Below are 22,927 nucleotides of genomic sequence, written 5' to 3'. Positions count from 1 at the left end.
GTGTTAATCTAGGGCCACACAAGATAATGGTCCGTTATTTGGAGCTTGGTGGCACAAATACATGTAACTGGGCCCGTGTTGTAGGCCTAGTCCCACATTACAAATGAAATGCAGATTTAGTATCACTAACACCGGCTAGGAGTTGATTTAATGTTTTCTAATTTTTCCAAAGAACGTTTGCTCGTTGTGGAAGGGACACTGATAGTGAAACCATCGTTTCAGCGTACGAATGTTAGCAAGAAAATATATAAAAAGCATTAAAGAAAAAATAATTAAAGCTGAAAGAAAGAATAATCAAAGCTTATTTCGGTTTTAGAACCATATCTTCAAATTCCTAAAAATTAGGAGCAGATTGTGGGACTATCTTTATCTTTGAAAAAATAAACATTGCAATACCGGCATTTTAATAGTAAGTATAATAATAAATTATAAAATTAACTGCTTTGCAATTCTCATCTAATCATTTTTTTCTCCTTCAAATTTTTTTTTGATTTCTATTATTTTCTCATTAAAATCATTGAAGTATGACGTTTTAATGGTGTGGCATTGTGGGTTCTTTTTGATCTTGTAGGTTTCAGGAAAGGAGGTGAAAATGGCTTTGGTTTTACCAGAAAAGTTTCAGCATATTTTGCGTATTCTAAACACAAATATTGATGGAAAGCGAAACATCATGTATGCCATGACTGCTATCAAAGGAGTTGGGCGAAGATTTAGCAATTTGATATGCAAAAAAGCTGATGTTGATTTGTCAAAGCGTGCAGGTGAATTGAGTGATGATGAAATTGACCGAATCGTCACGATAATGCAGAATCCTCGCCAATACAAGATTCCAGATTGGTTTCTTAACAGACAAAAGGATATCCGAGATGGTAAATTTTCCCAAGTTTTGTCTAATCAACTTGACAACAAACTTCGAGAAGATATTGAAAGAATGAAGAAAATCCGTGCTCATCGAGGTCTGCGTCATTATTGGGGCTTAAGAGTGCGTGGTCAACATACTAAAACTACAGGACGTCGAGGACGTACTGTTGGTGTCTCAAAGAAAAAGTAGTTTAAGCTATTTCTGTTATTGAGCACTATGCAACAATTGGAACATTCAAACAAGTCATTGAACAACTGTCTACTTTTAATGAAACTAACAAAACGTGTAACGAATACATTTCTTGTGTGCACATTAGCTTTTATTGAATGAACCATAAGATATTGTTTGTGTGTAATACATGATATGCTATATTATTACAAACAATGAATGTTCACTTGTCTACTGTTATCACAACAAATTTTGGTTAGTAGTTTTACGATCAAGTAAATTGCATACTGTACCGTATCTGTTGTGTTACTGGTCATGTCTTCAAAGCTAACTGTAATTTGTTGCAATTTTGTTTGTTTGATTGAAAGTAGAAATTGCTCTGTTTGGTATTGTATTGTGTGTTCTGATTTTGCGTTTCATTTAGTTTCAGGAATAGGATTTTTCAAATAAACTATTGGTGATGGTATAAAAAAAATACATTAGCACATCATCGTGTGAGAAACATACTAATGGCATTTCAGAAGTCAGTTCAATGCATTGCTCGTTTTTTCAAGCAGCAAAAACAGGTAGGTTATTTTGGTAGGCCTATTAATAACCAAATTATTGGTGTAAACAATATATATACATATACCATGTAAACACCTTTATCAACTGAGCTTTCATTGTGCTTGTGTATTGTCATGAGTATAATTCAATAGCCTAGTGTTTTCGCTTTAAAATTAACAGCGGAGTACATGTCAATGGTGCATTGTTGCCAGGGTTGTTGGTATTTTACCCAACCCAAAAAAACCCGAGTGGTTTTTATTAAAAAATGAACAAAAACACTACAAGGCACTTAAAACAAACTTCAAATTAGGACTTGAGGATGAGATTGTGAAGTAAATTTCCAAGGATAAATTGAAAACACAGTGGATGTTTCTGTACAGTACACAAAATCAAGTAATTCCACTTTGTACTACACTAAAACTCATCTATGCAAGAAGGCCTCATAGTTAAACAACCCTAGTGCATTATTTTATTGAATTATGCCAGCATGTACTGGGAGTGAGAAGCACTTCATTGGTAAAAAGTAGTTTTGAGGTGAATTAAGCATGAATCTACCTGTCTTGCATCTTTTTTAAATAAAACCCAGGCGAGTTGGGCTTTTTTAAAAACCCGGGTTTTTCTCAACCCTGATTGTTGCCAGGTAAGGAATTTCATTCCAATTGAACATAGTTTCAATTTTCTTAAGGGCAAGAAATTGTAACTGGAGAAATACCAGTACCGTAGTGGATTTTTAAGTTGACCTTAGTCTGTTGATAAAGCAAAAACTTGTTTGGTTAATTGAGTCAGTTTTGTAACACAGTTATAATCTATAAATGTTCTGGGCAACACAAATAGGCGGAAATAAGCCGGGCGTGAAATGGCGTATTGTCCGCAGAAGTAGCGATTTAATGCCGATGTAGAAAACGCGGAAATACGATCTTGGCGTCCATATTGTTTAACATAGCGATAACTTCATCATGAAATGTTGCAACATGGAAAAAGGCGGAAATGCGATTTTTAACAACTCACCACCGAACTTACTTATATGTTGTAATATCATTGAAAAATATTGTTTAGAAGCAATTGTGAGGTCATTAAATACTTTGACTGTTTTAATTCCACAGTTATTGGAGTAAATTTCGAAAATTGAAAGGAATTTATTTAAACAGGAAAAAGCGGAAATGCGATTTTTAACAACAACTCAATACCGAACATTTTCTTATGTTGAAATATCATTGAAAGATATTGTTTAGAAGCAATTGTGAGGTCATTAAATACTTTGACTGTTTTAATTCCACAGTTATTGGAGTAAATTACGAAACTTATTGAAATAGGAAAAAGCGGAAATGCGATTTTTAGCCATAACTCAATACCGAACATTTTCTTATGTTGAAATATCATTGAAAGATATTATTTAGAAGCAATTGTGAGATCATTAAATACTATGACTGTTTTAATTCTAAAGTTATTTCGGCTTGTTTCCGCCTTTTAGTGTTGCCCAAATGTTCTCAAGCTTAATAGGGCGGGCATCTGAAAGTAGTATATGCCACTGCAACAGTATGCAAAAAGAGTGACGCTGTCACTAGTTGCTATTGATAATAACTACGGTAATGAACTTTAGCTAAAAATAGCAGGTGCTTTGCTATTTTAATGTGCTACCGTACTTTGTGACACCGATGGGTAAAAGGCTAGAGGCTGTACCCATGTAAGGTACCTTGTAAATTGAACTTGAGGGTGCAAACAGATTTGTTTAAACTGCAGTTTTGATTAATAGTTGCTGGTTAACCCTCATGCAGTAATATGATTTTATTATGTAAACGTTGCTTGAAGTCAAATTTGACCCCACAGTGTTTTTGACACAAATGACTCTGAGGTTTTAACAGTATTTTATAGTTTAGTTGTTGGTGAAGAGAATGTGGTTTATCACAGCTAAGCACCTTTGAGCAATAAACCACCTTTTCCTTACCAATAACTAAATCATGAAATACTGCCAAGGCTTGTCATTTGTGTAAAAAACACTGTAGGATCAAATTTGACCCCAAACAATGTTTACGTTACAAAAAATCCAAGGTATTGTTTGATCCATTTGTAATCATGCATTCAAGACCGTAGGCTATTTAAAAGTTATAAAGGACATTGCTGAACCTCCTCACCAACAAAATTAAGAAACTAAAACCTTCACAACACAAGTATTTTAGCAACTGTGGGGCAACAATGTTTAGTAACAACACTATTATTTCACTGTCATGTTAAATTTGATCCCAATTGCAGTTTTAAGTGTACTTTTTGAAACTTGCAAAAAACACACAGGAACATCATATCAAAAGATATTATTTTCTTTGAAACACAGTGATTGAGGAATTCCTAGAGTTGTTGCTCAAAATTTCAAGAATCCAAAAAGTTACCATTGATATATTCTCTCTTGTAGTCAGATTTGACCCCAATAACTGTTTGAGGGTTAATGGTTCAAAACAAACCTCTTAAGCAAGTAGTTTTTATTTGCTAATGTAATTATATATATTTATTTATATCTGAATGTTTCTATCATAAATTGTCAAAAAATAAGATTTTCTGATCTTTTTGGTGGAACAGTTTGTCCACCGAAATATGTGGCATTTATGTTTCGAGTGCCATTTAAACCAATGACTGCGCTTATTTAGAGTTTACAAGGTAATTTACTACTTTATTATGTGTAAAAACATAAGCTCAAAATGCCATCGCTATTACCATTAATGCTATCTTGTTGACAGGTTGTTGTTACTTCGAAAACATATGCAACAGAAGCTAGTTTCACTGTGAAACCATTTGACTTGCACAAGCTAGATAATGGACCTGATACCAATGTTACAATCACCAAAGAAGAAGCTATTCAATACTACACGTAATTATTATTGAGTTTAGGAATATAAGATGACTGGCTAGATGCAGGTGTATATTTCAAATATTTCTGCTAATTCTCAAACTAATATGTGCCGTTCAGTTCAACTTTTTTGATGAGATAGTTTTGCAAAAACTTGTGCTGTGGTTCTAGTATTCTTCATTTTTTTGTATGTCATAATCGAATGATGGGGTTAGTACACTAATTTTGATGAATGTTTAATTACAAAATGTGCTGTGCTGATGGTATTTTTTTCTATTTATTACCATTGCTCATTACTTTTCTAGACAAATGGCGACGGTGCGACGTATGGAATTAAAAGCCGATCAACTTTACAAACAGAAAGTCATTCGTGGATTTTGTCACTTGTATGATGGACAGGTTTGTTATTCAGGACCTACTTTGGTTGTGTAAGAGTTCATCCACATGGTAAATATATGTACAATACGGGCGGACGAGTGCACATAGTTGTAAACACTTAACATACGTGATATAGATATTGTATTTACATAAATTCGGTTTATTACACGCCGTAACTGTTAAACACATAAACAATTTCATTGCATATTATTCTGCATTCCAAAGCATATGAAAAGGCTTGTCAAATTGACTAGTTACAGCATATTTGATAAATTGTGTATATTTTGGAGCTGTCAAGAGTCTACAAGGACACATTGCAGTTGATTCATATGAACAGTGACCACTGGGTTGCAATCACCAAAATCTAGTTTTCTATATGTGATAGTAGATTAATACCTTAGCATGGTTTCAAACAAAATACCAATATGATTTACAGTTGCTTATTTTTTTATTCAAGCTCATCATAATTTCTTTGACAGGAGGCATGTTGTGTTGGTGTTGAAGCTGCATTTACTCCTAAAGATGACGTCATATCAGCATACCGAGCTCATGGCTGGGCGTTTGTAAGAGGTGTTCCTGTGCACCAGGTTCTGGCTGAATTGTTTGGTGGGTGTTGATTTTCTTTTAGAATGAACCATAGGCATACAAAGCCGAGCAACGTGATAAAGTTTAACATATTCAAGCTTATTACATTTACAGAAACACAAAACTATACGCGAAATTAAATATAGAACGTTTTTGACATCACAAGATGTCCTCTTCAGGATTTACATACAATTGAACTACATTTGAGTAAAATACAATGGTCAACTAAATCTAAAAAACAAAAACTGTACAGTACTTTTGACCAGCTCAAACTCAACGATATGATGTCGAAAACGTTCGATCTTTAATTTGTTGCGTAGTTTGTGTTTCTGTAAATATAATAAACTTGAATATGCTAAACTTGATCATGTTGCTCGGCTTCGTATGCCTATGGTTCAACAAGACAAACTCTCTACCTAAGCTCTATCATTCTTTTTAGAGTGATTGTACATTGAGACCCGTGGCTTGTTATTTAGACATATACAACATGTTTTGTGTTGACACAGGCCGCACGTTGGGTTGCGCAAAAGGCAAAGGGGGATCAATGCACATGTACCACCACAACTTCTACGGAGGGAACGGTATCGTTGGTGCACAGTGCTCATTGGGCGCTGGTATCGCTTTAGCACACAAATACAGAAAGTCTGGAAATGTTACTATGACTTTATATGGTGACGGAGCTGCAAATCAAGTAAATATTGAAATTACAGTTTTTCATTTTGAGGACACAAGTGTGTTCATTATTTTGTGATACTTACACTCCTACAGGAGTGGGATAAGTATTCTATGCAAGAATGCTGATTGTGGTACCAGTAATTTTGTTAAGCAGAATAATTTATCTATTCTATGAAGGTTTTTTATTAATTGTCAAGTCAATTGAGTAATCGTAACATTGTATCTTAGGGCCAGTTGTACGAGTCATTCAACATGGCAAAGTTATGGGACCTACCCTGTATTTTCGTGTGTGAAAACAACAGGTAATCAAAGCTCAAAATATGTGTTAAAATGGTATGGACAAAACTTGTGCGTCAGCCGAATAATGTGATGTTCATATTATGTTGTTTGGCTTGTAGGTACGGCATGGGTACCGCTGTGCAACGCTCCTCAGCAAGTGTGGAATACTACACAAGGGGCGATTATATCCCTGGGATACGTGTTGATGGAATGGACGTTCTTGCTGTTCGAGCTGCAACTAAATTCGCAAAAGACTACGCTGCCAGCAAGGTAATTTATTTTGTTTGCCTTTGATTTGAACATCCAATCTTTCGCTTAACAAGTCGTTTTTCTTTTAATCCGCAATCTCAAATATTTCAGGGGCCTCTGGTGATGGAGTTCATGACATATCGATACCACGGACACAGCATGAGTGACCCTGGTACAAGGTGAGTTGATGTGTTTTGGTTGAACTGTGTATGTTTATGACGCGAGACCGTTCCCCCAGACAGCAAATCAACCGTTTTTTACGTATGCATACTTTGATTAATGTAAATAAAACAGTTAGTTTGCTGTCTGGGAAATGATGCGCAACGCTCTTTCGGTAGCAATAAGACATTCAGGCTACTCTAAGTAAAACGCACTATATCTAAATCCGAGGTAATTTCTTGGTTGGAAAGGTTACTTGCCCCTAAATTATCCCCGGTCCAAAAGTACCCCCTGTTATTGCTACTGGTTGCATGCTTTAGGGAGAATAGTTTCTACTGCTCGCTGTACCGCTATTACATTGCTGTAAAATCGTCGTTCAGTGAATGTGGTCGGCAGTGCTGCTCAATGCATCTCGTTCGTTAAATTTAGGCGGTAATATGTCCTGCACATAGTGGGAGGGAAGGCTGTTTTGGGGTGTCACGATGTTGATCGGTCTATATATATTGGGAATATTTTTGCCAAAAATAAAGTTGGTTTATCAATTAAATTGTGAACACTTCATGTTCAACCCTCTAAGTCTAAATTGTCATTTCAGCTACCGAACTCGAGAAGAGGTGAAAGAAGTTCGCACCAATCTTGATCCCATATCGAGCTTTAGAGACAAAATACTCGAGGCTGGAATCGTCGACAAGCAGGAAATTAAGGTGCTTTTTCAGCTGCCTATCGTAGCGTTGGCGAAAAAAGTTAGGTTTGGTGCCCAAGTGTTAGGATAACCGCATACAGTTACCCATTTCCCAAAAGAACGATGTTATGTCATTGTACTGTAGTAGTTATGATTTTTTTTGTGCATTGCACAACCATGAAATTCGATATTTCTAAATTGTTACTCTTGCTACGTCATCATCCATCGTTGGTTTGTTCCCCAAGAATAGTTCCTCGTGTAGAAATTTCTGCAATTAATCCATCATCTTTTCATTTTTATAATGTCATCACTATGTTCCTTCTCGTACACATGACGTACTACATAGAGACCGAGACAACGCATAATGGGATTGTTAAAACTGGGGGCAGATAGTGACGTCAGAGTATCATTGTCTTCAATTAAACACTAGGCATTGAACCAACGATTGAACGTTATTGATAACACTGAAATAGAATCTGTAGCAACTTTAAAAGATTAATATATTACGGAACGGTCGCTTTCTGAAAGTTAAAATTAACCGCCAAGTACGCTACCGTATTTGCTTTGTTTACAATTTGGGCTATATATTTTTTAATCTCGTATTTAGCGTGCCTAGCACCAAAAAAAATACAGTTATGCTGTACCTGTACCACATCAACTTTGGAAAGTGCGGTGGAACAGCCATAACACTGTGATAGGCCTACCACCGTGGGATTACGGCATTGCCTTAATACACAATCTTCATCGATTAAAAGCAGATACGTCTTTTGCCGCTGATCCAATGAAGCAAAAACGTTCCGAAGAAAAGAAAAATCATAAACGACGGACTGTCTTGATTGGGGAATATTATCTCGTGGGATAGCGGCAAGGCACCTATCATTACATGTTCCTGTTGGGATTTAGGCTGTATAAACACTGCAACTTTTAAAGCCACAGCATTTCTTAATCTTGTTTACAAGAGTACTAGTATATCACCAACAAAGGTCAACAAATCAAATATAGACGTAGCCTATTAGAACGTCAATATTTAAAACTTTTTACGACTCGCCATGTTAATTTACTCGCTTTGAATTTCTACTTTTTGCAATACCATCTTGGCCCATTACTAGTAAGGCAACCCGTAACCGAGGTGGCTAAAGAATACACCCTCCGCCCTAGAAGCTCAAACAACGATCAGCAACTCCAGTACTGTCGGCTTTGCTGTTTCGAATCAAGTCATCCATTAGCGTAAAAACAATCATTGTGCTACAACCGCACAGCAGCTTACCATGCAATAGCACTGGGTTGGAAAACTTTGCATGACGAATTCAATCTGTTTATTGCAAACATTTCAGAAATATGGATAAACAATAAACATGGGGAAGCCAAGAAAAGTATAATTTGGTTCAAATCAAAATAATGAAAAAAAACACGCCAGGCAAGGCAAAAAAAAAGTATTCGTTTTCTACTTCACACAATAGCGATAGGCCTATTTAAGATTCTCAAACCAATAGCCTAGCAAAGTAGTTTTGTATGGCAGTTTCATGCGCTCAGCTGGTGATCTCATTCAAATAAGCGGCGGGCGTGTTGGGTCAAACTGAGTCGGGCAGCTCATTTTGTTGAGATTCTCCAGTTTTTCACTTTTGTTTCGATCGCACAACCAAATGAAATTGTTTATATTTTGAAACGATTAAAAACCATGCAGTATTGTGAGATGCCAGAACAAATTGAAATATAGGTGAATTATGTTTTAAATATCCACTTATGGTATACTCATCCTTAGTTATGCTCGCAGGACACCAATAAATCTTTACTAAATTTAGGGATCTAGCTTAGGGTCTGCTACTATTCGGTGAGTTCCTAACTTCTAACCCCTAACCTTAACTCCTAACCCCTAACCCTAAAACGGCAATGATAATTAGGCTACGGTACCCGATAATTTAAAAAAAAAAATTGAAAAAATCCCCCGTTAAGGGATCGGACTCACCGAAACGGGCCATTCCGCTAGCTTAAGTAGCGGTTTTCGTTCCTGAACTAAGTAAATGCACTGCAAAAAAGCAACATATGCAAAGCAATTTACTGAATACAATGGTACTATGAACTATCTGCCCCCAGTTTTAACAATCCCATTGTATCGGCCTCTCGGTGGGACGTCTTGCTTGTACATGTCATAATGGATTAAAATTCTGAGTGTCGAGTTCTTACCCAATTACATCAGACCTCGGGTATTTTTATTATGCTTCCCCCCCACTTTGAAGTTCGTAAAATTGATTTACTTAATTGAACTAACGTTTTCCCTGTTACAGAATATTGATGCTAATACAAAACAGTTCATCGAAGAGGAGACAGAGAAGGCACTAGCTTCCTCCGAACCCGAGTATAAAGAACTTGCCAACGACATTTACGTGACCAGTAAACCACTGACGTTCAGAGCGACGAACTTGTACGAACGGCTACCTCACGAAGCTAACGCATAAGCTTGTCAATGCAGCGCCACAATTAGAGCAAAAAACAGTTGCTCAACTACCTAGTGATATTTTGTTTTATTTCTCAAAAGATTTACGTTGTATTGCACTGTCTGTGAATGTCGTTCTCGATTGTATCTGCTTCTTTTGTTTAAACTTGAACACAATATATAAAAGTTCTTTCAAGCTCGAGTGGTTTATTGTTTAAACGGTCAATGTTGTGTGTGTATATTGAAGCATCGCGATTTACAAGCACCCGTCAAAGGAGTCTGTCACGCAGGTAGCCTGTTAGAATAATTAACTTCAGGTAAAACCGAGAAACTCAAAACAAACGGCAGTAAAAAATGCAATACAACCAACTAAACAAGCAGGCATCTGACAAGGGCAAGTGATAAATTACAATTAGGGCGAGTCCATTACGTATTCCAACAAGTACATGAACAAAACTTTCCCATAAACCACTTCTAGCTTACGGAACTGCACGCGTCTCCCATCCCGCTTCTCAGCACTTCGAGTTCGTCTTCACCTGACAGCAATCTGCTTCTGAAAACAAGTGGAAACCTTCGGTCAGAACTGGAAAGTATGATCCTGAAGCATGCTCACCATTTTACAGCGCGATATAACGACTTCTAAACTTCGTGTCTACTTTTCTGATGTGGCCGACTGCTATAGTGTGATCCCAATATGACTTAAACAGCAACAATTTCCAAAACCTTCCACTGGGGTAACGATTCTGATTATTTTCAAGCAAATTAGCAGTGTTTTTAATAAATTTGGCTCAAACGAATTTGGTATATTGATTGGTACGTACGGTAACCTGAGAACAGTCTAGCAATGGTTTCCAATTCTGCATTAATCACGTGCATTGTCAGTTTCGTCGCTAAAGAGGTCCGCCATGTGGGTACACAAACCCACAGCAACTCCACAAATGGAATTATAATGTCATGCACATATTCAATAAACCACACAATAATCGAATGCTTGGACACCTACTTTGGGGAAGAGCACTTTCCTTCTCTAACGTAAGACTCCAGCTTATCGCTCGCCGCTAAAATCAAACCCAAATAAGGAGGAGATGGATGCAGAGGACGAGATGTGAACTCAGGATGGAATTGGACACCGACGAAGAAAGGATGGACACTTTTCACCTCTTGGCTTTCGTTTTGAACCTCTGAAAAAGGTCAAGGATGCACGCTTAGAAGACACAAAGTCTTACCACACTTGCCTTTCAACGTCGAGAACTTCACGGTGTTTTCAAATGCTACAGGCTCTGGGCAAATTCGCATGACCATTGACCATATAAAACATTTTAAACAAAGCCAGATGTGACTGGTAGACCACTGTGGACATTTTACCTTTTAATTCCAATATTTCCATTCGCATTCCTTCTGTGTCGTGGCCAACAAAGCGTAAACCTTTTTCCTCAAGGGCCTGAACGAAACTTGGGTTGACTTCATATCTATGTCTGTGGCGTTCATCTACGTAATCCCGAGAGGGATGATAAATCTTTTCTAAACAGAAATATTAGCAGAGTGGTTAGTACAAGCGACTATGTAGATGAATTTTAGGCTTGGTCCATACCGAAAATTTTAAAAACAGTGCAAGCAAATACGTCATCACAAGCCTTGTTTTTTACGAGCAATAATACACGTACTCATGATTGAATCGTCCGTTTTAAAAATCGTCCTCCTCTTTCCCAAGCGCATGGTACCTCCCATATTCCCGGGGTTGTGTTCTGGCATTTCGATGACAACTGGATGTGGCGTTGACGGGTCGAACTCAGTCGAATTAGCACCTACGTAGTTTGATAGAAGCAAAATCGGTCATTTTTACATTGATTTAACGTTTGTAGACGTTAAAGAACTTGCCTTGCATTGCAATGATCAATTAATCTTTCAACAAGTTCAAACTGCTCTGGTAAAAAAACGTAGAATGCCACCTAAGTATGGTTCGGGCATAGACACCTTAAATAGAGGTGTCTATGGGTTCAGGAGTAAACGACAGAAAGCGCAATTTGAAGCGTCACTTGGTTTTACCGGAAGCCTCTTATGATGTACATCACTTGCAGTGAAGTCATAATGTGGTTTCTTTACACAGCGTCTGAGCAGTGTAACTACGCTGACTTTGCTATAATATTTAATCTGTCTATCGCATTTCAACTCTTGCTGCATGCCTGCACACAAAAGAGTCTATATTGCCAAAGGGTTTTAGATTTTGTACCTCAACTTTTATGGTAAGTGTTTACAAAATCGAAATTTAATACATAATTTAAACTTGCCTTCCAAGCCCAAGACATTGCGTGCAAACTCTATTGTGGCGACCTGAAGACCGAGGCACACCCCGAGAAAAGGCTTGTTGTTCAAGCGAGCCCACTTTACGGCGGCGATCTTTCCTTCCACGCCACGAGAACCAAACCCGCCCGGAACCAACACGCCACTGCAGAGACAATAGTAATACGACTTTATAAAAGTTATAAAAAAACAAAGAAAACGAAAAGTTTGATTAACAAGAGTGCCAATCACAAAAAAGTGTGTATTTTTTTTATCTTCAAAGTTGTCATTAGGGTTGCAAAATTTCCGGGAATTTTCGGAAACTTTCAAAACAATCTTAATTTGATGTTGAAACAGGAAAATAATGGCCTTATACTGTTTAGAATAAAAGTACTGTGTATAATTGTATAACTAAAATACTTAAGAACATACAAACACACGGTTTAGTTTAATAACTCCAAAAATGAATCATCACCAATCTGTTTTTTTACAAAGAAAAACAATACTGAGTCAGTTACAAAGTCGTTGTTCTAGCTGCCGGTTAGCATTTCCTCCTGCTCGACTTCTTCAGGTGATGAACTAATGATTGTTCTGGCAGCGTCATCGACTTCAGAGTCAACTTCAACTTGAGTTGACTTGTCTTCACAGGGCTCAAACAATGCCAAGTTTGACCTGGCTGATACTAGTTTTTCCGCCCTTTCATTTGCGAATCTATTGCGGACCTTGGTGTGAGTGTTCCCAAATATGATCAGTATTTATTTTAAACATTGAAAATGTATGCATAAGCCTCATTCTTAGTTAACACCAAATTAGTGTTTTTAAAGAAAATAAGAAATGCTTAAGATAGGTTTTTAAGATTTTTATTTCTAATTGATGAAATATTTAACAAATGTTTTAAACATTAAATGCCAAATGAAAATTCCCAATATTTCCGTGTCCTTCAAAATTCCCGAAAATTTTCCAGGAAAGTTTCCAAAATTCCCGGAAACTTTCCCCCCCTAATTGTCATTATGTGTATGGTCAAAACACGATCGCGGTAGGAGTCGAACGTCATTCTTTACACAAACGTCATGACAACCCACTCTGCTGAGCATAATTTCTTCCAAGCGTCATGGAACGCGACTGGATCGCTCGCTTCTGTGGTTTCTTCAAGCTGAGTCGCGTCAATAATCTGTAAGGCACATTTAATCTTAAAAAACACACATTGCTTGTTTGTTTGAGATCATACAATTCACCGAAGCCAAACATTAAATTATTATCGATCTATTTAAACAATTTTGGTAAAGAGGTCACTTTCTTCAACCACAGACATATAAAACCAAGCAACCACACGGCATTTAACATAATCCATTAAAATTGAACATAAACTATAAGCTACAAACGTTTTCGGCCATACACACGTTAGCCCTTATCAAGTAACAAAAAAATAACTGCTTATCATATCTACAATGAAAATGAATAACTGATCTAAACACTAAATTGAAAAACGAAATGCAAAATGAAACGGCAGAGCATAGGAGAAAGGCACATCACATGGCGTTTAAATTACACGAGGCAAATACGCATCATATGACGTATCAAGAAAAGACGTTGAGTAAATAAGAAGCACCTGAGGCAAACAACTGTGTATTGAGGCGAGGATTGTATGATTTTATTAGCAAAGCCTCGTGGATTTTAGTGTCGAATTCGGTGGAACATTTACGCATAATTCTAAACGACTCCAAGGATAGTTTGTCATTTGAACATGTTTGACAATCGAATATGTGATCTTTAATGGCACTTTGCTTGTTCAAATTAGTTAAATCTAAGTGCTCCCTCACTCTCGTGGCCAAATGCCGCGTAGACATACCGATGTATGTACAATTCGCGTCATGCGAACAAGTGAACTTGTACACGACATTTGAACACAAGTAGGAGGGAGTCCTAGATTTAAGCTGAAAAAAAAAAAAATAGCCAACTTTGAACGTTTGGGATGCAATTAACTTCATTTTAACACCAAAAAGCAGTTTACTTCTATCATTTACCGTAAGGTGCAGTTTCTTTTTCGCAACGTAACACGCGTGCCTCAGAGCTTTGATAACCGAAGCATAAGCATCTTCTAGTTGAGTGTATTTTCCGACCAGAACAATACCACATTTTGATGTCACGCTGTCATATCTGTGAAATTGTGAAGAGCATAATGCCACATGTGTTAGTTAATACACGGCTTTCCGTCCTGTTGCGAGGGCTGGACGTCAGCATACGCTATGTAAATGAGATCGAAGACAACCAATTTTTTCAAGGAAGTTTTTAACTCAAAGTAATGATGCAGTTGCATCCCATAAAAGTTGTAATAAACGGAGAGGAAAACTAATTTTATTCTAAAATTACGTTTGTGAAACAACGTTATATCCTTAGCTTTCCGAGAAAACCAAAAAGGTGTTTAGCGCACTCTTACAGGAGCTAAATTTTAAAAAAGCCGTCAATTATTATGTTGTTTTCGTGCGTACCTGTCAGCTAGAATTTTCCATTTGGATAAGAGAGAATAGCGATGATGCTTGATAGACAACCCGAGTCGCTCGGTGAAATAGTTGGATAAGTTTTGTTCTTCAAGCAAAAAAGGAACACGATATATAGATGAGACATCATGGACTGCAATAACCTACAGTTAAAAAAAATAGGTTAAAAATAGCCAAAGATTAATTTGCGTGATAGTTTTTATATCCTTACAAAATGCTTATTGCTACAAATTTTAAGAATACAAAGCGGCATTCACCTGTCTCGGGGAAACGTGGCAAAAGCTCGATATTTTTTCTTTCACATCCTGCGTGAGTGGAGTGTGGCTACGACAAACAATGAGATCAGGAGACAGTCCCAACCCACGCAATGATCGTACACTGTGTTGAGTGGGCTTTGTTTTCTGTTCTCCGGTGGCAAGCGGCTAAACACAGAAAATTGACGTCTTATATGTGACGTACGACACAGTTTTCATGTTAGTTAAAAAGTTTAAGTCCACTATAGAGTTTGTGAAAGGACTGAGATTACTGCATGTCAAGTCATATCCCATAATGTGAGTCCAACTTCAGTTGCTATTTACCTGAGGTATGAGACTGACATGGATGCTGCAAAAGTTTTCATGTTTCACGCGAAATTGAAGTTGACGGAAAGCTTCGACGAAGGCCATCCCTTCAATGTCGCCAATGGTCCCACCCAACTGGAAAAGTAAAACTGCATATAAAAACAAGTTACCCACTACGCAGTAACAACACTACAACTTTCCAAGCTCACTGCATGACTTAACCTTTCAATTTCAAACGATGTATCTACTTTTAAAAGCAGCTTATCAAGAATGCTTTGGTGTTTTATACACAATAACACAACGTTTAAAAAAACATGTTTGTTGATCCTACACTAGACATTGACTAACCTCAATGATGCAAACTTGCGGTTCTTCTTGGTCTCCATTGACTGGTATCTTAGCAACCCTTTCAACCCACTCCATGATAGCGTCAGTAACATGAGGAACAACTGCGTCAGCAAAAACCGGGTGACTAATGTAACGTATTGATGAAACGACGCTGAACAACTTGCAATTACGCGTCACACAATAAACTATTGTAGTCACCACTCACCAGCTCCTGTTACATGTACCTTTTAGACTAAAACGGACGCGTTTGATTGACTGCTAAGTAATTGCTGTTTTACTGCAGTAAAAACTAAACAATGTACACTGTACAGTATTAACAAACAACTAAAATAAAAACTAAACAAGTATAAACAACGTAAACAAACAGTTTGAACTGGAAGGAAGTTGTTTGAAATGTTGACATTGAATTGCTTGACTAATAATTTCGCAATGTATCAACAAACAATACAAACACTTAGCTGTAAATATTTTAACAATTATAGAAGGACTCAAACCTTGTACAGTCTTTCCTAAGTAGTCTCCTTTCCTTTCCTTGTTTATGACATCTTGGTAGATCTTTCCTATAAATACGAAAAGTTGTGGCTCAATTTGCCAAATAAATCCAGCTAAACAACTTCTTCATTCAAAGAGAAAAGTTAAAGGTGATTACTGATTGATTACCATTCATTGCAGTATAAATTGGACATAGTTAGTTTAAAGAATGCAAATATATATCACCTGTTGTTATGTTGTTGTCTCTATGTAAAGTAACATTCAGAAAACGTTCATAATTTCCAAGATCCAAATCAACTTCACCTCCATCATCCAACACAAAAACTTCACCTGAGTATTTTAAAAATGTTTGCGACTGAATTGGAAAAAAAAACTGAAAGCCTCACTTAATCAAGATCGAGACATGAGTAACTAAAAGACAGAATAAAAATAACCTTCTTACTTTTTAATTTCAATCGTTTAATGTTATTATCACGCTATAGCGCTACAAGAAAGTTCCAGACCATATTTACTATTTGGATTTAGTTTGTCTTAAATTTTGCAATGCAACTATCTGTTATTAAACGTGGTTGCTATTTGCAACTTGGTGATATTTCAAAAGAAAAATTTCAACAATGTTCAATTCATCAAGAAAACTGATTTTATGGTTTAAGACTAAAAGTATATGGTATGTGGGTATATATATAGAAGTTGTGGTGCTATAGTAAAGGTTTTCAAGCTATGCATTACATAACACAAAGTGTAGTTAAAAAGCTTTCCAGGAGTGTTGCACAATTAACAGCTGTGTAATTAAACTGCACTTAAAACTACATGTATTCAGAGTTCACATATATGATATTGATATAAATCTCTGTACAGTTAACTTAAATACAAACAATCTACTGTTTATTCATATTTGATTTTGTCCCTACGAGTGAGGGGTGGCCAATTCTTTGTTGCAGCAGTTGTCTTTACCTCTTTTTTCATATCATCCTGTCCTTTGCATCTTCCTCTTTTAGTCTGACCTTAGATACTTCATCCTTCGCCTGTTTTTCTATGTTCTTTTTGGACGCTTCTCTTTTCATCCAACTTCAAATCTAACGCTTTCCTAGATAATATTTTTCACCCTTTCTTTATCACAACTTAATCCATTAATTCTTTTTAGTCTTTTTTGCCCTCCTCATTTTCACCCCCGCATTGCATTCACTATCTCCTTTTACATTCTTTTCATATTCAACTAGTATATTAAAACAATAGATCATTGATGGACTGTGGCTCATCTCTTGTTATTGCCAATCAGAAAATACATAACGTTTCTGCCATGACTTTGATGAACACCACTTACTGATGATTATTAAACCTTGTAAGATTAATGAAATGTATTGTATGGCCTAAAAAAACCTTATAAATTCTTGCAATCTTTGATTAAAATGGACATAGGTGTGCTGAAACATCACATGAAGCCAGTAAAAAGCAATTTTGTGGTGTAGCAATGAATATAAGCGTGTCAACACTAACTTATAAACAGCAATCATAAAACACGCACATTTTTTCAAATGCGCCACATCAAAAAAAAATTGGAGAACACTGGGTTATTAAATTGAAGCTTTGCAAGATTTAGGAAGAGGTACAGAATGTTCTCAGATACTTTATAAGAATCTAGTACTATTACAAAACACAAATGTTAATTTTACCATGTTCATATGGAGAAAAGGTTCCAGCATCTATATTGAGATATGGATCAATTTTAATGGCTGTTACACGAAGACCACAGGACTTCAGTATTGTTCCGATGCTGCTGGATATCACACCTGAAAGTAACGGAATAACTTGTTACCACATGCACATCAATGTAAGATAATTTCATTAAATACAGCATACAATAACTACCAATCCAATATATCACTAATTGCTAACTATGTTATCAACAATTTCCTTTCACACTTAGAAGGTAAAAGATACTTGTTTTTAAAACAGAAAAAAAAACATTAAATTGTTGAACTTATGAATACGATACCGTACATCATGTCAGAAAAATTTATGTGTCAAAAATACATTGACTGGTGCATAAAAGCCATCAGTTTTTTTCAGCGCCGGATTAACTATAGTAGCAGATGTAGCAGCTGCTATGGGCCTCGCGCTTCACATGGCCCCGCGCTTGGTGAGCAAAACAATTTTTTTGCAAAAAAACTGTCGAACATAGTTGGTAAGTAATTTTTGGCTTGCAAACTGGAATGGCATGGGAGAATATTATAATTGTAGGATTAAATTACTTAGTCCCAACGTCTTATCCCATCCTAATTAGGCTATTGTAAACTTTAAAAACCGGTAATTTCCGCTGGAGGCAACTGCCTGATCAAGTGCCACGAACCCACGATACTAGTTGTTTGAAAGATTATTTGACTGTACTGTACACCAGTGAGAAGAGTATCAATCTTGCCGATTGCCTTGGACAGAGTTATTACAACGCGTCCAACATGAGCGGGAAATATAAAGGAGTAGGCCTACAGGAACTTGTCAAAAAAAAATGGTGCTGTTGCAGAATATGTTCCATGCTATGCTCATTCATTGAATTTACAGTAGTTGGTGTATATATGCGCTGCACAATTGTGTCCAGAAACAGTTCAGTTCTTTTCTTTGACTTCGTTGAAAAGATCTATGTAGGCTTTGCTGCTTAAACACACCGGTGGTACGTTCTGGAGTGTTCAGGTGGTGGAGTGCTAAAGAAGCTCTCTGAAACACGATGGTCCGGAAGAGCTGATGCCATTAAGCTGATTAAAGAACGTTTTCTTTTCAAAAAGGAGGCACTGGAGAAACTTGCAAATAGCCAAGCAGGGCTGCGATTTTTGCCTTTTTCGGTGACGAGGTCACTCGACACGCGCCATCACTATTCAACAAACGCTGTGCCTTACAGAAAAAAAAAGGAAAAAAAAAGGAAAAAAAAAAAAAAACTGAGAAAGGACTAAACATCGTCAGGTCGAGAAGCAATCGGAGGGGGGGGGCATCACGTGATGCAATCATAAGAGTGCTGACTTACGTAAACTTTCCTTCGCCAGGTACTTCAAAGCAAGGTCTAAAAGCGACGCTTCACACGAGAAACTCCCAAGGCGTCAGCGCCGCCATTTTGAACACTGCGGGAGAATGCTTTGATCGAAGTTCCAACGCCTGGCATCAAACATTTCGCAACACACGTTTCGTGCTATTCGACACAACGGGTTTCTTTTATAGATGAAATAACCTAGGCTACGTTGAGTTGTCAACGTTTATGCCAGTTTGTATTTCGCAGTTTGAGCTAATTAACAATATTGCTCTGGTAAAATGACTGTTAGATACTTGCTATGAAAGTTTTTCACATGTAGAAAACAGCCTAGTTTCCGACCAGACGTTCAGAAATACAGATGAAAAAGCCGCTATTTTTGTGGAAAGGAACATTTTGAACACTGCGGGAAAATGCTTTGATCGAAGTTCTAACGCCTGGCATCAAATATTTTGCAACACACGTTTCGTGCTATTCAACACAACGGGTTTCTAACTTTCTTCGAAGTAGGCTACTTTTACTTGTCAACGTCTATGCAAGTTTGTATTTGTGTCTGACTTATGCACTTGTTGTTCCAAGAATGGAGAATTTTTTTGCAATGTGAATAAAGAATAGTAGACAGATAAACACGGTTGCAACTCGAATTCCTTCCACTAAAAGGGTTTCTGTGATTACGTAATGGGCGATTTTGCACTTGCATTCACAAAAGCACACAACCTAGCTAGCAAAACCCGTCGCTTTTACATTGATTCAACGTCTGTAGACGTTGAATCAAAAAAACGAGAAGCGAAAAATATACTAGAGTAGTCTATCACGACCGCACTGTTTGATTTGTTGTGATGTAATGATACCAAAAGTAGCGATACGCACGCTGTTACGTTAATTCACCTTAAATAACTCAGGGAGGAAAAGTAAGTTAATTTTGGGTTACCTTTAAAGTAAGTTAACAGCACAAATCGATTTAAATTTCCTGGAGGGTTATATTGCGTAGGCTACCCAGACAGCAAAATCATCATATTACATTGATTCAACGTCTACAGACGTGAAGTCAATGCAAAAATAACGAATTTTGATGCCTGCGTATCACTGCCCAAGAAGAAATTTACGTTTGTTTTGCATTAATTCGACATCTAGCGACGTTGAATTGAATTATCATAAAATAACGTTAATTGTTCAACCAGGTACCGGTAACAAATTAATAGCTCACTGCCAGATGATTGCCTCGATTGACGTTTACACTAACGTAATTTCGGCACAATTGGGACACTGCGAGCAAACACGAGTCTGTTTGATAAAGAACTAGCTGTCAGAATCGGAATTATCAGATACTGTATCGGAGGATGAGGTTGTCGCGTCGTCACTAGAATACTTGAAGACGCAAAACTGCCCGTTCATGAACGCGCGATGCCATATGATCGAAAGCATTACTTTACTGCCCAAGAACCATTTATTGAATTTCGTACTACTTTTTTAACTTGACCCCTTAGCTTTGCTAATTCCAATTTGTTTCCGTCATAAAATTCTTTACAAATTTTGCAAAATACCTCACTAACTTTTCCTTCTGTTTGATAATCTATAGCAGGTAAATTCTACTTTTTAACTGTATCTTCTTTCAGTATAATTTATATTCGCAATGACATCGGTTAACAATAAGCATTCGATGAAAAAATAACTTTTGCGTAACAATAAGCCGGTATTTATAAGGTTGCAAACTTTTTACAGTTCACAAGAGCATTGTCAGCGCATAAAATAGCTTGCGTGATGCTCTGGGCTACCGCCGTGTGACACGCGATGAAGAAACGCATAAAATTTCGTTTGATTAAACACTAAAGCATACGGCAATTGCCGCCGTAATCCAAGGTTTGTTGATTTGGCGACGGCAATGTTTTTGCCGTCGTAGATACAAGCTAATTTCGAGGGCTGTATACATGTCCGGTAGGTACATAACTTAGCGCTTGATACTCCTTTGCAATCACTCAACCAGCGTGCGATCAAAAGCTTAAGTAAGTGACTCTGATACCACACAATTTGTGCGTTAACTCGCGGCCAAACGCTTATAATCTGACTCCTGTGACGTCATATTACTATTCGACAAACAAACGCAGAATTTTTGGTCGTTCGACAAGAAAGAAAAAATCGCAGCCCTGTAGCCAAGTGCAAAAGGCAGAATGTCGACAGCAGGCAAATGGACTCTTGAGAAAATGGAGTTGCTCGAAATTGGAATCTTAGTGGTTTTTAGAAATAGCTAACCCGATCGCTTCCAGGCAAGTCAAGCCTCTCTTCAAACAAACTGGCAAAATCTGAACATTGTTTCAGCGTTGTGTGCCTCTTTGGCAGGATCCCTACAGACTTTCAGAGAACAATTCGCTAAGTTTGAGTCAGAGGCGCAGAAGCTGACTCAAGTGCCAGATTACCGACCAACAAGCACAAGAAGAATTGTTCAAAATCGAACGCACGATGAGAATGTAGGCAGTGGCCGTTCAGTTTCAGATACAATGGATATCAACTAAAGACAGATTCCCGGTGTAAGTTTTCCTTGCAGTATTGGAAAGCCTACAATCTACGATGGAGCAACGTCGCAAGGCATACACCAATTCGTAAAGCACATTGCTATTGAAGGGTCTGCTACATTTCGGTGAGTTCCTAACCTCTAATCCTAAAACGGCAATGATAAGTAGGCTACGGTACCCAATAATTAAAAAAAAAATTGAAAAAATCCCCCATTAAGGGATCGGACTCCCTGAAACGGGCCATTCCGGCTATTGAATGCTCCTCTCCACAACTCAACTATTTCACTTCGATTAAAGAAAACAATATTGACACCACGTTTCCTAACATTGACAATTTGTTACGCATTTATCTATGTATGATGGTAACTAATTGTACTGGAGAGGTCATTTTCAAATTTGAAGTTGATTAAAAACTAGCCTATCTGCGAAACACGATGGGGCAAGAGCGGCTACACTATAATCAAAAAATATCAAATCTATAAAATATTCAATTACTTTCCAGTCAATATCTGTACATCAAATCAATCTGCTACAGGCCCCAAACTTGGTTAATCCGGAACTGTTTTTTTTTAGGTAAGTAAACTTAAATCAATATATAACTGCAGTAGTGCACTTCTAAAAGTACTGCACTAGTCTCTACAATATATTGCAAACTACAAAAAATATAACATTGTTATACGAATAGGTTACTGAAATTTGTTAGGCTGAATTTATCGATTCGCAGAGGCTGTATTTACCATATATATATTGTGAAAATAGCCTCTTGTTCTTCTCTCGCTCTTTGTTTAAAAAAAACGTAATAGAAAAGAATATGTCACACTCGAGGAAACATGTGCATATAGCCTCAAAGGCTATATTCATAATACAATACATGGTAATAATAACCACTGGGTAAATGTTTTTCTCATAATAAACATAAAAATACTCATAAAACCTACCTTTACCAATACCACTGATGACACCACCAGAAACAAGTATGTACTTCATGCTCAACAACAATATCACAGTTTAGAGAATTATGTAAAAGCAAAAAATCAATCTAGCCCCGTGTTATTGTCTAAAGATAACAATCCGGATTTTAGTTAGGTGATTGAACAAAACAATATAGCCTACTGTGTTTTACACAGGATTTACAACCTTGAGGGGACGACATCGACAGGGGACTACACTGTGGCCATAGGCGCCTAACCCGTGGGGGCCAGGTCCCCATGCATATTTCTGCGTGGGAGCATAAAAAGTTGGCGCCTATGTTGTAGCTAGTCAGAAAGTGCAAATTTTGGTTTGTATCAGCTACTTGAAAGGAAATATTTTCCTCAGAAAAAATGACCAAAATAAATAAAAAATGACCAAATTTTTTCAAGTCATTT

At 37.1% G+C, this 22,927-nt stretch overlaps 3 protein-coding genes across 4 annotated transcripts; 2 read left to right on the top strand and 1 right to left on the bottom strand.

Moving 5' to 3' along the window:
• Window positions 1-547: 547 nt before the first annotated feature.
• Window positions 548-1,454, top strand: LOC145768474 (small ribosomal subunit protein uS13). Its single transcript, XM_082579973.1, has one exon. It carries the CDS (start codon window positions 593-595, stop codon window positions 1,049-1,051), a length of 459 nt encoding a protein of 152 aa, XP_082436099.1. The 5' UTR covers window positions 548-592; the 3' UTR covers window positions 1,052-1,454.
• Window positions 1,455-1,456: 2 nt separating this feature from the next.
• On the top strand, window positions 1,457-10,052 carry LOC145768473 (pyruvate dehydrogenase E1 component subunit alpha, mitochondrial-like). The gene is made up of 10 exons (XM_082579972.1): window positions 1,457-1,596; window positions 4,306-4,436; window positions 4,721-4,814; window positions 5,273-5,399; window positions 5,885-6,069; window positions 6,282-6,355; window positions 6,452-6,602; window positions 6,693-6,760; window positions 7,336-7,444; window positions 9,708-10,052. Exons 1-10 carry the CDS (start codon window positions 1,540-1,542, stop codon window positions 9,876-9,878), a joined length of 1,167 nt encoding a protein of 388 aa, XP_082436098.1. The 5' UTR covers window positions 1,457-1,539; the 3' UTR covers window positions 9,879-10,052.
• LOC145768472 (CTP synthase 2-like) lies at window positions 9,908-22,619 on the bottom strand. 2 transcript variants are annotated; one of them, XM_082579971.1, is made up of 15 exons: window positions 22,499-22,619; window positions 17,708-17,824; window positions 16,260-16,364; window positions 16,037-16,102; window positions 15,543-15,643; window positions 15,213-15,329; window positions 14,892-15,056; window positions 14,626-14,777; window positions 14,161-14,293; window positions 13,219-13,307; window positions 12,145-12,302; window positions 11,521-11,661; window positions 11,222-11,377; window positions 10,860-11,016; window positions 9,908-10,409 (listed from the first exon to the last, which is right to left on the bottom strand). In XM_082579971.1, the coding sequence occupies exons 1-15, from the start codon at window positions 22,545-22,547 to the stop codon at window positions 10,331-10,333; spliced, it is 1,785 nt and encodes a 594-aa protein (XP_082436097.1). In that variant the 5' UTR covers window positions 22,548-22,619; the 3' UTR covers window positions 9,908-10,330. The 2 variants fall into 2 exon arrangements, with proteins under 2 accessions (XP_082436097.1, XP_082436096.1); XM_082579970.1 differs by having other exon boundaries at window positions 9,914-10,409; window positions 10,860-11,037.
• Between the last annotated feature and the right edge of the window lie 308 nt (window positions 22,620-22,927).

Source organism: Aplidium turbinatum, chromosome 4, assembly GCF_918807975.1.
Source record: "Aplidium turbinatum chromosome 4, kaAplTurb1.1, whole genome shotgun sequence".
Taxonomy (NCBI): Eukaryota; Metazoa; Chordata; class Ascidiacea; order Aplousobranchia; family Polyclinidae; genus Aplidium; species Aplidium turbinatum.
This window is presented reverse-complemented; position numbering and strand designations above follow the sequence as displayed.

Bases quoted from the DNA above. Each gene is read 5' to 3' on its own strand.
- LOC145768474 (XM_082579973.1), top strand. From the start codon at position 593: ATGGCTTTGGTTTTACCAGAAAAGTTTCAGCATATTTTGCGTATTCTA.
- LOC145768473 (XM_082579972.1), top strand. From the start codon at position 1,540: ATGGCATTTCAGAAGTCAGTTCAATGCATTGCTCGTTTTTTCAAGCAG. The intron at 6,070-6,281 runs GTAAATATTGAA...ATTGTATCTTAG, and splicing joins GTGACGGAGCTGCAAATCAA to GGCCAGTTGTACGAGTCATT. The intron at 6,356-6,451 runs GTAATCAAAGCT...TTTGGCTTGTAG, and splicing joins TTCGTGTGTGAAAACAACAG to GTACGGCATGGGTACCGCTG.
- LOC145768472 (XM_082579970.1), bottom strand. From the start codon at position 22,547: ATGAAGTACATACTTGTTTCTGGTGGTGTCATCAGTGGTATTGGTAAA. The intron at 15,330-15,542 runs GTTAGTCAATGT...TTACTTTTCCAG, and splicing joins CGCAAGTTTGCATCATTGAG to TTGGGTGGGACCATTGGCGA. The intron at 11,038-11,221 runs GTAAAATGTCCA...GACCTTTTTCAG, and splicing joins GGAAATATTGGAATTAAAAG to AGGTTCAAAACGAAAGCCAA.